The 13,470-nt window shown below is 37.5% G+C and overlaps 1 protein-coding gene across 6 annotated transcripts in view; it reads left to right on the forward strand.

The window, feature by feature from the left end:
• The window catches only part of IQANK1 (IQ motif and ankyrin repeat containing 1), a 49,713-nt gene extending 36,594 nt beyond the window's left edge, over positions 1–13,119 (forward strand). For all 6 annotated transcript variants that reach the window (XM_074261869.1, XM_074261880.1, XM_074261908.1 and 3 more), the window contains 5 exons: positions 11,537–11,645; positions 11,844–11,937; positions 12,106–12,240; positions 12,534–12,662; positions 12,889–13,119. In XM_074261869.1, the coding sequence (XP_074117970.1) occupies positions 11,537–11,645; positions 11,844–11,937; positions 12,106–12,240; positions 12,534–12,662; positions 12,889–13,063 (642 nt within the window). In that variant the 3' untranslated portion in view covers positions 13,064–13,119. The remainder of the gene's footprint in view (positions 1–11,536; positions 11,646–11,843; positions 11,938–12,105; positions 12,241–12,533; positions 12,663–12,888) is intronic.
• The last annotated feature ends 351 nt before the right edge of the window (positions 13,120–13,470 follow it).

A 13,470-nucleotide genomic window follows, 5' to 3' on the forward strand; every position in this document is an offset into this window, starting at 1 on the left:
CCTTCAGATTGCCTGAAGTCTAAATTCTTCTGAAAGAATGGTGCCATACTCCATGAATCATAGTCATATAATATAACCAGGAAAATATTGGCATTAAAGAGAGTCCTTTAGGCAGAAAGAAGCTTGAAATCACTGAGCATGCTTCAGAGTTTCCCATTTGTGATGTAGCACAAGTTCTTGTTTGCTTCTGGTTATAGCTCATCATCCATTAACAGGACCCATCCCAAAGCTATGCAGTAATAGGCAAAGACAGAAGACTGCCCAACCAACAGTATGTCATTAATTTGACATTAAGCATTCTTTTTCTACTTGTTTTTCCTCTGAGAATTTCTCCCCAAACTTTTTTGAGTTCTCATTAAGGAAACTAGATCTAGTGTTTGGGGGGGTCTGACAGAGTCAGCACAGTGTCATTTATAAACAATATCTGGAGTACCTCATCACAAATAGGGAATCCCTCCTTCACTGGTACTCTCAACAGGACATTCTCCATGACTGGTGAACATGTTAGGTGAGTAAGAAACATCTCACTAGTCTGTTCCCTGCTTAAAGTAAATATTTAAATGATTGTTTGACTAAAACTCAGCAATCTCATTTGTCAGATTTTTAATATATGCATGGTTGATAATTTACTGGTAAAAAATCTTTAAATCTAAATGTTCCTCTCCTGAATGATATGCTTTTAAAAATAATAACAATTAAGAAACACAATGGGACTCTATATTCTCTAAACTCAATCTTACCACATTAAGAAAAATCACTATATTTGTGTTAACATTTTTCAAAATTTGCAAATAGATGATACATTTTATCAAAGCCTTTTTTTTTATGGTTTTTATTATAGCTAAGACTTATTATAGTGATTTTTTCCTACTTTTTAATATATGTTCTTCTTATAAGAGCCACTTTAGTTATAAACAAATTTTGATATGTTGTTTAATTTAATTTGTTATTATTTTGTCTAATCTGTTTGTGTCAGTCCACAAAGTCCTATTTCAGTGCCTCACAGTGGCACAGAGATGATGTTACATTCTCAAAGATTTTACCAGAAAAACATAAACCTTTTAGCAGGTTCGACCATGCTGACAAAGGTATTAAGTATGGTCCTGGCAACAATGTATGTCTGTTTTGTGGAACCCAATCTGGCTAAGTACAGAGAAGCTCATCACTAGTAGGTTGGCCATTAAATGATGAATTATTTGGTCATAGTAAAAAAATGCAAAATGGCCCTCAGCTCTATGTGGCTACCTTATCTTCTGGAGTGATAGAGGCAGGTGCTGGTAAGAATCATAAAGCTTTTATGGCATCTATAAACAATGACTTAGTTGTTGGCATTCTAAATATGTGACTCCTGATCAAATGGGGAAACAAAAAATAACCCCCACCATAAAGAGCTATTATGATAATAAGGACACTTACCTAGATGAAGAAAATGATTTCGAAATTTCTACAGGCAAAGCCTCAGAGAAAAACACAGCTTGGGTACAAGTCCTAGAATTCCTGGAAGAAATGAAGCAAGATTTTTAAAAGATTTTATAAATGAAATGAGAGTGTTGGAGAAAAGAACTGAAAAAGAAATAAGTGCTATGGGAGAAAGGCATGGAAAAAAAGAATTATCAACTTAATATAAGTGGTAAAAAATCTTATTCAGATTATAAATTCCTTGAAAATTGTAATGGCCAAAGAGAAATAAGTGACTTTATGAAGCAGCAAAAAATATTAAAAACAAAATCAAAAGATTTTAAAAATAGAAGAAAATATATATCATATTAAAAACAACTGATCTAGGAAATAGATCAAGTTAAAACAGCTTAAGAATCACTGGACTATATGAAAGTCATGATCAAAAGAAGAATCTAGATTTTAAGAAGTCATGGGAGTAAGTAGTCTACACATATTAGAACAGGGAGATAAAGTAAAAGTAGAAATAACCACCAATCATTTCCTGAAGGAAACCTCAAAATTCAAACTCTGGGAAACATTAAAGCCAAAATCTAGCACTTCAAAGTCAAGATTAGAACTAATCAGAATTTCACTTCCTTTTAATGTTGATGTCATTCGTATTATTTTAGTAATTGTAAATAGATATTAAATATTTATTAAGGAATTACTATGTGCAATGTCCTCAAGTAGCCTGCAATCTAATGAGAGAGGATACTACACAAAAGGAAGTGGGGAGGGTGGGCATGAAAAGAGAAGTTATTTTGTTTGGAGGATGGGATGGAGATGGTGAAAAGAGAATTGCAGCACGGTGGGGAAATGAAGAGATGTTTGTCCTGTAGTAATTGTCAATAGACAATATTTATTAAGTACTTACTATGAGCCCAAGCAATGTGCTCAAGGAGTTTGCTAAAGGAAGGGGGGAGGGTATGAATGAAGAGGAATTTTTTTTCTCTGAATTCCTCATATTCATAATTTTTTAACGCGTAATCCTGTTCCATTATATGAAATAGATTATATTTTAATTGACAGGAACAATGCCTGTCTCACACGGGCTAAACTAATTCTTTATTAAAGAAATCATACTCAAAAGATTTACCTGATACAGGAGACTAAGACTCCCCACCCACATGCACAAGGAGTTTGGGATTCCTCAAATTTGGCACGCTTCTTACTGACATGTGGGTCAGGGAGGTTATATCCATCTGAACCAACACTACATTCTTGCCAAATATTCTTTTCACACTCTTGTTAATTAAACTTATTGTTAAGTCTTAAATGATCTGGGAGTATCTAATTTTGTTCTATTTCTATTCTGAACCATCTGAACAGACCTATCCAAAACAAAGTCACTGATTTTGTAATTTCTGAATCAGCCATCTGTGTAGTCATACTGACTCATTAAAACCAAGCTCAAACTTAAGGTTAACTTAAAGAAATAATAGAAATGAGAAAAAAGATTTAACCCCCAATTGTGGCAACCCTAGTCACACCTATTTAAACAAGTAGCTAACACTAAAATGAAAAAAGTAATGGCAATTAGAACAGACTTCCATTTCCCAAGGAAGCTTAATCAATATAAATAACTCAATTGCCATATAACAGAGAACAATATATTCTTCACAAATTATTTCCCAAGTACATGGTAAATTCAAAGATTCACATGAATAAGCTTATTTGAAAGACATAACATCATTTTGTATGGCAGCCCTTTGGTTATTAATATCAAGAGAGACATAAGTGAGGTAGACATATGCTTACCCAAGATATTTGTCATTGTCCAGAGAATATCAAGCAAAATCCTCTAAAATGCTCCTATTTTTGAATGACATTATGCTGATAGCATCTAACCCAGAAATCTCTCTTAACTGAGATCCATAATTAACCAAAAGACTTTGATCAAACTGTGCAGGAAAAACCAAATAGATGAACATTAACTTTTGTACATACAGTTGTACATAAAACATATAGGCAATTGGATGGGCAACCTATAGATCTGATTATTCAGAAAGTTTTGTGTGTATACATGCTCACACACATGCATGTATATGTGAATATTGGACAGACTCTGAGAATGGACAAATATTTGGGTCCAGAGTTAAAAAGAGAAAGAAACTAAGCTGGATTTTCTTTGGGAAATGATTCAGAACTTTTAATGCATCAATGCTTCTCCTTGAAATAAAAGGCAAACTCTCTTTAACACTAATGTTCTGACATTGTATGGATTTGAGTCATGAACTATCAAAGTCTCAGAAGAAAGTTGAGAATGATGGTGAATAAAGAATCACATGAATACAGTACAGATCAAAAACTGCTTAAGAGAGTGGGAAAAAGGGAGTAAATGTGACCAGAAAGGTTGGCGCATCTGTAGGGAAAGAGATATGGCAGATAGATTGGTTTCAGTGGTGTCCATATACTGATCTGGAGAAAAATCCTTACTGAGCATGTTAAGTGGACTTTTTTGTGGAGATTTCTTAATTAAAGTTCTCAGTGATTCTTCAAAGATTCCTCAATTTAGTTTATCCCCTTCCTGTTTTGTGTTTATAAATATTCTTCTTTCACTTCTCAAATTTATTAGCATAAAAAGTTAACATAATCTATGTTAATTTTCTTAATTTCTTTTACATCATTGTGATCTTTGTTTCCTCATTTCTAATTTTGATCACTTGAGTTCTCTCTTTTTCTGATTACTAAATACTTGTAAATTTATTGATCTTATTAAAAACAGTTCCTAACAAATTTCAATTGTTCTTTCTTATTACGTTATAAAGATATACAAATGCTCTTTCAGATATTTGAGTGGCCTACTTTGTATCTTGTTAAGAATATTTGAAAGCTTCATTTGTACCTAGTAAGTTCCCAGATTTTTGAAAGGTCCAGTTGTCAGGTGCTGTTCGAGGGTTCAGGAACTCATGAAAGGGTCAGAAAACCAAAAAAGTGGGGGAGGGGTTGTTCTGATGACTTTTCTTTGCCTATTTTCTGTGAGCAAATGGAAAAGTATGAGTTGAAAAGAAAAAGAGATGGGCCTGCTGAGCCTAGCTTTGGAATAAACAATAACAACAATAACAACAATAGTAATAGCTAGCATTTATATAATGCCTACTATGTATCAGGGGCTTTACAAGCATCTCATTTTATCCTCTCAACAGTCATGATAGCTGCTGTTATTTATTTCTGTTTTACATTTGAAGAAACTGAAGCAAACAGAAATAAAGTGGCTTGCCCAAAGCCACATGGCCTAGTAAGTGTCTGAGGCAAAATTTTAATTAAGATCTTCTGTACCATCCAACTGCCTTTTAATTTGTAAGATAAAGGAAATGGATAAAAGGTTCAGCATCTGAATCTGGAGTCCAGTTTAGGGGATAGTAGAGCCCAGAGCCAAGACTCCTGCTGGTCTTAATGTACTAGGTTCTTTTTCAGTGTGAATAGTAGTGCCCTAAGCCAGGGTGTCAATTGAGCTCAAAGAGTGAGATAGTAGTGGTGCAGTGAAAAGGCTTCCTTCAGAGACTGTGAGACCAAAGTCAGCAAGAGTGGGAAGACCTCAGAGGCTTTACAGCCAAAGAACATGTGACACAAGTTAGTTGTTCCTTTCAAAGGTGCCTTGGCCACATGTGTCCCCTACAAGTATTCCCAACTTGCAAACTCTAAACATCCACTTTTCCCTTGGACACTGTGTATTTTATGGCAGAATGAACCCCAGGTTCATGAGGAAGACATTGCATTACTACTATCTTTTACTACAAAATTTCAATAAATTCCTTTGTATTATGTTGAATATGTCCTCTAGTTAACTAGAGTAAAAATAATAACATTGGTGGGGAGAGTAATAGATTTTTGGAAGTATAGGCTCATATAGTATCTTGAACCTGGAAGTAATTATTTCCCAGGAAACTGGACCATCAAAAATGAGTTGGGAGCAGGGATAAATGTTTAACAACTAATTATCAAAAATAAAAGTATACCCAATATTTTAAAGTTCGATCTGCACTATTATTTTTTCGCTTTCTTGAGCATAGACAATCAAGAATAAATCAAACTTTGATTTGTACCCTTTGTTGATTTCTAATGTGTAAATTATACTGAAGTTTTCAGGAACTCCTATTATTCCCATTTTACAGATGAGTAGACTAAGGCAAATAGAAGCTAAATGATTTGCCCAAGATCAAGTCCAGTGCTTTATCAACTGTCTCAATCAGCTGCTTCTATCATTCTCTCTTTTTCATTTGGCTTTGACCCTTATTTCCTGTTAATTGTTGACAGAAAAATAGTCTTTCTTCCTTTTAAAAGATATACTCCTCTGCTCTCAAACTGATAACCAAGAAAGCTCAAGTTGATGGTCAATAGGTATTTTTTAAAATAATAGCTTCAAAAACCTTAAAGAATAAAATTGAAGGAAAGCAATTTGCCTAAATTCCAGAAGCACTGGGCCATAACCAATGACCTTACAAATTGGCTTTTATCCCTACCTTTCTTCTCCTTTCCCTTCACTGACAGGAAGCAAAGTTACTTTTCTCTCCTCCCTTTTTCTTTTACTCTTAATTATTGCTACTGCTGATAGTGATGATGATGGATGATGATAATGGTGGTGGTAGTCGAGCTAGTGGTTAGGGATACTCTAGATTAGTTCAGACTGATAAGCAAAAGGCAGCTCACCTAGTGGGAATAGAGAAAAGGGAAAATCAAAGGGTTAAGGACAAGGTGGTATGTCCATCTTACCAGTCCTTGTAATCTGTTGGCTTCAATCACACCTAGGATTATTTGGACCACCTCATTCCTCATTCTGTTGTCATCCAGACCTCCTTTGAGTCTATCTAATGGATGATGGCCAGCAGGAGTGATTTAGCCTTCTGATCAGATAATCTAGGTTTCAGTTGGGGTTCTGTTCAGATCCTAGGTGTCTCCAACATGATTTCAACTCCTTAGAAGTCAGTCAAATTCAAAATAACAAGCATTTGGGGGAGCTTTATGTAATGACTGTCCAACCATAAGACAGGCAGTTCTGATTCTTTGCTACCATAGTAATGTCTCTGGGAAAGTACAAGTTCAGAGTTAAGCTTTTTAAAATTTTCCATTTTTGTTGAATATTTTGTTTTTATATCACCTTCATCTCTTAATTATTATTCCCCTCCCCAAGAGAAAAAAGAAAGGGGGGAAAGCATCTCAGGAAAAATTGAAGTATGTTAATCAAGTTTAATAAATTTTGTACAATGTCTTTTTGAAGAGGGTGGGGGTTGATTATAAAATATAAAATTATTTTATTGCTTCCAATGTATGTGTGCAAGAACAAATTAGATATAAATTACAAACCTGCCAGGCAATACTCAGATGTCTAGATTTAGATAAGCAAATTAATTTACCTAGAATATAATATTTCTTTTCAAAACCATTGTTAAAAGTAGGTCATGACTAAATATAGAACTCGGAGGGAAAAATGCTACATCTTCAATTCAGTCTTACAAATGATCCTTCAAGTAATACTACATTTTGTTTCAAACTGCAGTCCAATTCTCTGAACTTGTCACTTATAATACCCTATCACAGAATGTATCAAGAGGAGAAAAGAGACATTAGTATTGTAGCAAATATGCTCTGGTCTCAGTCTCTCAGGCAGGCTACACTATCTCTTTCCTTCAGGATTTGAAGGGTAACATTGAAGACTTGGGAGCCTCTTATTTGTTATCGCTGTTGCTCCCCCATTCTGGGTGTGTTACCCCACTGTTAAACACTGTGGTATAGTACCCCAGTTCCATGTAACCAATTAGCTTTTACAAAGGGATATTCAAAAATATGGGAAAAAATAGAAATAGACCTTTCCCCCTCCTCAGTTTCTAAGGAGAGTAGAGTATCAACTCCGATTTAACACAGTTAATACATAGAACCAATTTCCCCAAATCATATCCAAATGCAGTTTCATTGCTAGACTGGCTATTTAAGGTCATTCACCAGGGTGCTGATACTTCACTGGTTGCAAAATCTGTCATGGATTTGACCCCCAGACTCCTGGATGGCTTGGTGTCTTGACCCTTCAAACTCACAAAGTCATATCTTCTAACTTCACCTAAAACAAGAGAAAAAATGCCAAGGCAAAGAGCCCATGTAGCCTCAGAGGAAGAGGATCCTGGGTTTCCCTCCGTGCATTTTCTCTTGGTAGAAGTTATAAGTGAAGGAGTCTTAACTAAGAGAAAAATCCAACAGAGAGACCAAATCCAACTAATGCCTTTTGAAAGCATCCCAAGTATAGTGAATTAAAGGGACTGTTACTCAACATGTGCTTGATCCATAAGGCCAACATATTTCTAAATCTCTCCACAGCACTTCTGTTACATGTTATCATAACTCACCTGGCGATAGTCTATCTGACCTCTTCCTGACATGATCAGTCAGTCGATAAACATTAAGAGGCAGGCATTAAGAAAACAAAAGGAGTTGAAAAATATTCCTGTCTTCAGGAAGCTCACAATCTAATTCCTTGAGGACTTGCCTTAGCTGAACATATTGATGTATGCCCATAAAAACTGGGCCCCCTAGCCAATCCCACATTATACATCTGTATAGATATAAAATGAGGACTTTAGTTTCTTTTAACACTCACACCCAAAGTCTAAAAATAATCATCCACTTCAGAAGAAAATTCTTCACAATAGAATAATGAACTGATGTGAGCTAATAATATTAAAAAATAACCACTAGCTTAAGGCTCAATTTATTCTCATATTAAAACTTTTAAAAGGCATGGAATATCTAATACTAAGTTTAAGTAATAAGAGTTCAGAAAATGATTAAGGAAAAATTGAAATACTGTTAATTGTACATATGCTACATATGTCCTTAATAATTTAGCTAGTAATTATCTGTTTTAATTTGTGTCATTTGGATGTCAGGGAACTAATATTGAACTGGTTAAGATTTATTGATCTTGAAAACTTCAAACTTTATGCACATAATTAGATTTTTGGCAAAGTGCTATTGTGGAGATAGGTTTACCAAGGCTCAGTTCTGTGACCCAGGCTGTTGAGTTCTCCAGAGCAGCATCTTTTCCTCTAGATTTTATATTGATGGAAGTTAATTTTTTCAGTGGATGTCATAAAACACTAATTTAGTTTCTCTGATGCGGATGCACAGTTTCCATGAATTGGCAACCTCATACTTAAACTAAAGTTCTATTTTTTGTAATAAAAAATTCCTTTTCTGACTTTAGAGCTACTTTAGTCTACTGGATGAATGGAACTCATTCATATCACTTCACTTTGACAAACCCATTCCTCAATGATCTGGTATTCCTGCCAGGTGCTGTGCAGTAGCCAAATCAGCTTCATTGCTACTGCCACTGCCACTTTGGATGGGGTCAGGTCAGATCTGCTGGTTGTGTGGCCCAGCATATGTGATGTTCCAAACCCCAAATCCCCAATCTCCAGAAGAAAGGTTGGCACATTTTTTTCATCCCTCATGCAGCACCAAATTTAAAGGTATTGCTTGAGCTGTGTTTTGAAAGAAGGGATTCTGAAGAGGTAAGACGTATATTTCAGACATAGGGAGTGGGAAGATATAATGTAATCAAATGTAATGCAAAAGGCATAGAACTGGACTGTTGGGTAAAGTCCTGAGAGAAAGCTAGTTTGGATGAAGTGTGGGAAGGAGAGGAATGTATCTCAAGACTGAAAAGATGAGATGGAGACCCTTTATAAAGGACCAAACAGAAGAGTTTTTATATTATCCTACAAGAAATAGGGAGCTACTGAAGTTGATTGAGTAAGGGAATAACATAGTCACATCTACATTAAAAAAAAAAAAAACACACCTCTTTGGCAACAGTTGGCAAACTATGCTGCAGAATAGGCCAAAACAATGGGAGACTTGTTGCAAAGAAACCAATTAGAAGGTTATTGCAATAAGGTGGCAGCTATATAAATTAAGAAGTCATGGGCAAGTGATGTTAGGAAGTTAAAAGGTATGATTTAGACAGAAAGGATAATACCATAAGCAAATTAGGAGAGCGAGGAATAGAGCTTGGATCTATGGAGAAGGGCAGACTTTATGACTAAACAAGAGATAGAGAACATTATGAAATTCAAAATGGATAACCTTGATTGCATTAAATTTAAAAGGTTTTCAACAAATAAAATCAATGCAACAAAGATTAGAAAGAAAGAAGGAAACTGGGGAAAAGCTTTACAGAAACTTTCTTGCTGTAGATATATAGAGAATTGAGTCAAATTTATAAAAGAAAAAAATAGTCTACAGGACATGTACAGTTAGATAGTTGGAAATATGAGAATGGAAGTCAACAGAGAATTTAGGGCTATGTTTGAAAAACTCCAAAGGAAAGTATGGGAAAGAAGTATTAGGCTGCCTATCAAAGTGAGGGTCTACAGAGATATGGTGCTGATCTCATTGCTGTATGCCTGTGAAACCTAGACAATATATCAGATCCACATCAGAAAATTAAATTGCTTCCAGTTGAATTATCTTAGGGAGATTCTGAAGATCACCTGGCAAGATAAGGTACTATATTTCTGAAGTCCTTTCTCAAGCTGAACTGCCAACCATTCAAACTTTACTGGAGAAAGTGCAATTTTGATGGGCTAGCCACATTGTTCAAATGTCAAATATGCACTTGCCTAAAACACTTTTATAAGAACTCACATAGGGCAGGGGCTCACATGGTGGTTAGAAGAAGTAATACAAAGATACCCTCAAGGTCGTTCTGAAGAACTTTGAATTATGAGACATGGGAGACACTGGCACAAGATCATCCAACATGACTTGCTTGAATCAAAGAAGGCTCTAAGCTTTGAACAAAGCAGAATCACAGTGGCACAAAAGAAACATGAGATATGCAAACTTAGAGATATCTCTTTCGAAAAAGATGATACAGACTATTTGTGTCCGACCTCTGGTAGAACCTTCTGAGTTCATATGGGTCTAATCAGCCACAGTTGGATACACTGTACATTGACCCCAACATTGTAGTGTCACTTTGTTGTTCTTTAAGCATGAAGGACAAATAGCAACTTATTTGTCCCATAGGTTTTAAACTTGCCTTGCCTTGCCTTGCCTACTACTCTTTTATTCCTTAATCCTGCTCTTTCTCCTATTAACTTCTCTCACAAAAGCCTAAAGTAGAATCTCCTTTATGGCCCTCAATTTATCTCAAATTTCTTATCTCGTCCCTACTCAGACAACTTTCTTCCATAGGATTTGATAGAAGAACCTGTTCCATCTGAATTTCATCTTCTTTGATTAGGCCCAGTGTTTTAACCTTTTAAAATTTTCTCAGAGACTGACTTTGTCACTGTGGATGTTAACTTTCCCTCTTAATGTGATATCATTTGAAAATTTAGTAAAATTGAACCACCTTCTCAGTCATTAGCAAACATCTTGAAGAGCACATGTTCTCCACTAGAGACCTTCCAAGCTGACATTGAATCATTGATGACTACTCTCTGGATCCTGTTATTCAACTAGTTGCAAACTCACTTAACTATATTAGCCTATTTTTTCTCTATAATAATGCAATGGAAAATAAGTCATAAATGTGGAGGCTAGGAATACTATGTGTTTGGCATTTATCTCATTGACTAATATAAACCTATCAAAAAAAAAAGAAATTAATTTAGTCTGGTACATCTTGTTCTTGATGAAATCATGCTAGATCTTTAATGATCATTGCTTTTCTTTGCAAATAATCACAAACTAGCCTTTTAATAATATTTCCCAATATTTTGCAAAAAAATGAAAGCAAGCTCATCATCATCAGTCTATAGTTTGAAGAATCTCCCATTTCCATTTTGAAAGTCAGAACATTTGCCCTTCTCCAGTCCTGTAGCTGTAGCAACTTTTCCATTCTCCTGTTTCTCAAAATTCACTGACAGAAGTTCAACAATCATATCTTCCAGCACCACAGATAAAATTTGCCTGGGCTTGGCAGCTATCCATTTCTATTGTTTCAATTTTCTGTTGATTGTACTCTCTCCACATGAAGATCATTCTGGTTGGCAAAGAGAAGAAAATAACCATTGGCTTGTTTTACATTTTCTTCATTGTCTGTGACTAGACAAGGAAAGTTTCAGGGTTAAGAATCACAAATGTCACATTTTAGGCCATCAAAGATGCTGAGACTCTGGTGGATGAGTTGCGGCTAGCAGCAGAGAAAGCAGAAGAGAAGCTGGCACTGGCTCGATTGGAGCTGAGAGAGCAGACCCAAGAGGGTGGGTACCTGGGCCTCAAGCTACTAGGAGCCTTGCACACTTGGGTTCACAGGACCTGGCTGAGCTGGGGCCCTTTGGCACTCCCACTGACCCATCAAAAAGGGGATCGGGGACCTTTGGAGGGAATGTTGGCATTCTGGGGGAAGTGGAGGGTGTTGGGACAAGGCCTTTGGGTCTCTGTTCTAATTATTCCCACAGAGGAGGGAGAGCTACCCGGGCTGAAGTGTTCAGTGGCTGAACTTCATGATGTATTGCTCAAGGATGTGGGTGATCGAATTCAGGCCGATGGGCGGTCAGTGCAAAGTGGACAATGAGCCTTGGGGTACTGGGATAATCAGAAGGGCTTGGGGAGTTGGGAAATTATTTTAACTGAAGGGAGGTTAGTGTGACTTGGTGATAGGGGTGGAGAGTGAGGAAAATATCCATCAAGGTCATAGCTATGTTGTCAATGGCCTCCCAGGTGGCCTCTGGTTATTGATCCCTCAGGCCAAGCAGCCACATTCCTTCGCTACCAGGACACCAACTATCTGGACACTCTCAACCCAGCGCATATGCAGCCTGACCGTGTGCGCCTGGCATTGCTTGGGGCCCTCAGGTGTGGGGAAAGGGAGGTGCAAACCCATTCCTGTTCATACAAATATGCTCATCCAGCTCCAAAAACCCAATTAATTCCAAGGGCAACTTCTCCCAAAGTTTGAATGAAACCTTTCTCACCTCCCTTCTGGACTCAACTACCACAAGCAGACCCCCTAATATCCCTCCTCAGGGAGTTCCCTATGGCTTAATCCTGTCTTCCTCCTAACAGGAGGCCTCCCAGGAGGAGAGGCCCAGGGTAGGGATAGAGGAAATACCCATCATATGTACCCCCCTTTTGGTGCTGGCACTTAGGTTTGGAAAACCCCTCGTGTTTGATATGCGTGAGATTGACATGTTCGAGTCGGTGAAAAGGCAGTTAGACTCCATCCAGCCGGGATTGGCCCAGGAGCTTCTCTCCAAGAATCTGCTAAACAAGGACAGGTGTGGGGAGGAAGGAGGCTTAGGGAGGCTAAGATGGGGGGCTGGAGGGGAAGGGGCAGTCCTTCCATAGTCTCTTACCTATCCTAGTAACCTCCCTCCCTGATTCTTTTAACCCTAGCAGTTCTCTAACCCAGCCAACCATCCCCACTCTCACTGATCCTCTTTGACCCCAATGAGCTCCCCAACTCCACTGACATCCCTTATCCCACTGACCCTTTATCCCCAGATTCCTGTCTCTCATTCGCCCTGGGGATGGTCCTGAGTATAACCGCAACCAGTTCCAGATCTCTCGAACCATTCATTTCAAGGTCTTCTTCATGACAAAAACCAAAAGGCCACCAGACTCACAGCTGCAGACCCTACTCCCTATCCAGGTGCTACTGCCCAAGGACCGATACTAGGCATCTTACAACAAGAAGGGGCAGGGTGGGACTGAACAATAAACTAAATGCACAGGCTTTGGGCACCGTCATGGCTAGGATTGGGAAGAAGAGCTTCACAAGAGGAGGAGGATGGAAGATGCATGTACTAGATCAGGATATGTGTCATGGGGCAAAGTGTGAGTGTGTGTGTGTGATGTGGGCACTGGGTATGTGTCAGAATGAGGCAAGGGAGTCTGCTCCTGGGTTTATTTTGGAAAGACAGGACCGTATTTGTGTGGATTTCAGAAGCTAATATTTGGGTAGGGGGGAAGGACACTATATGTAATCGGTTGTTGGGAGCTCACTAACTTTGCCCAGCCCTTCCATGAACCTTAGTTACAAGGAGAAATTGGGTTTTTCTTCTTGATTTTCTGCCCTGGGAAATC

This window comes from Sminthopsis crassicaudata, chromosome 1 (genome assembly GCF_048593235.1).
Source record: "Sminthopsis crassicaudata isolate SCR6 chromosome 1, ASM4859323v1, whole genome shotgun sequence".
NCBI lineage: Eukaryota > Metazoa > Chordata > Mammalia > Dasyuromorphia > Dasyuridae > Sminthopsis > Sminthopsis crassicaudata.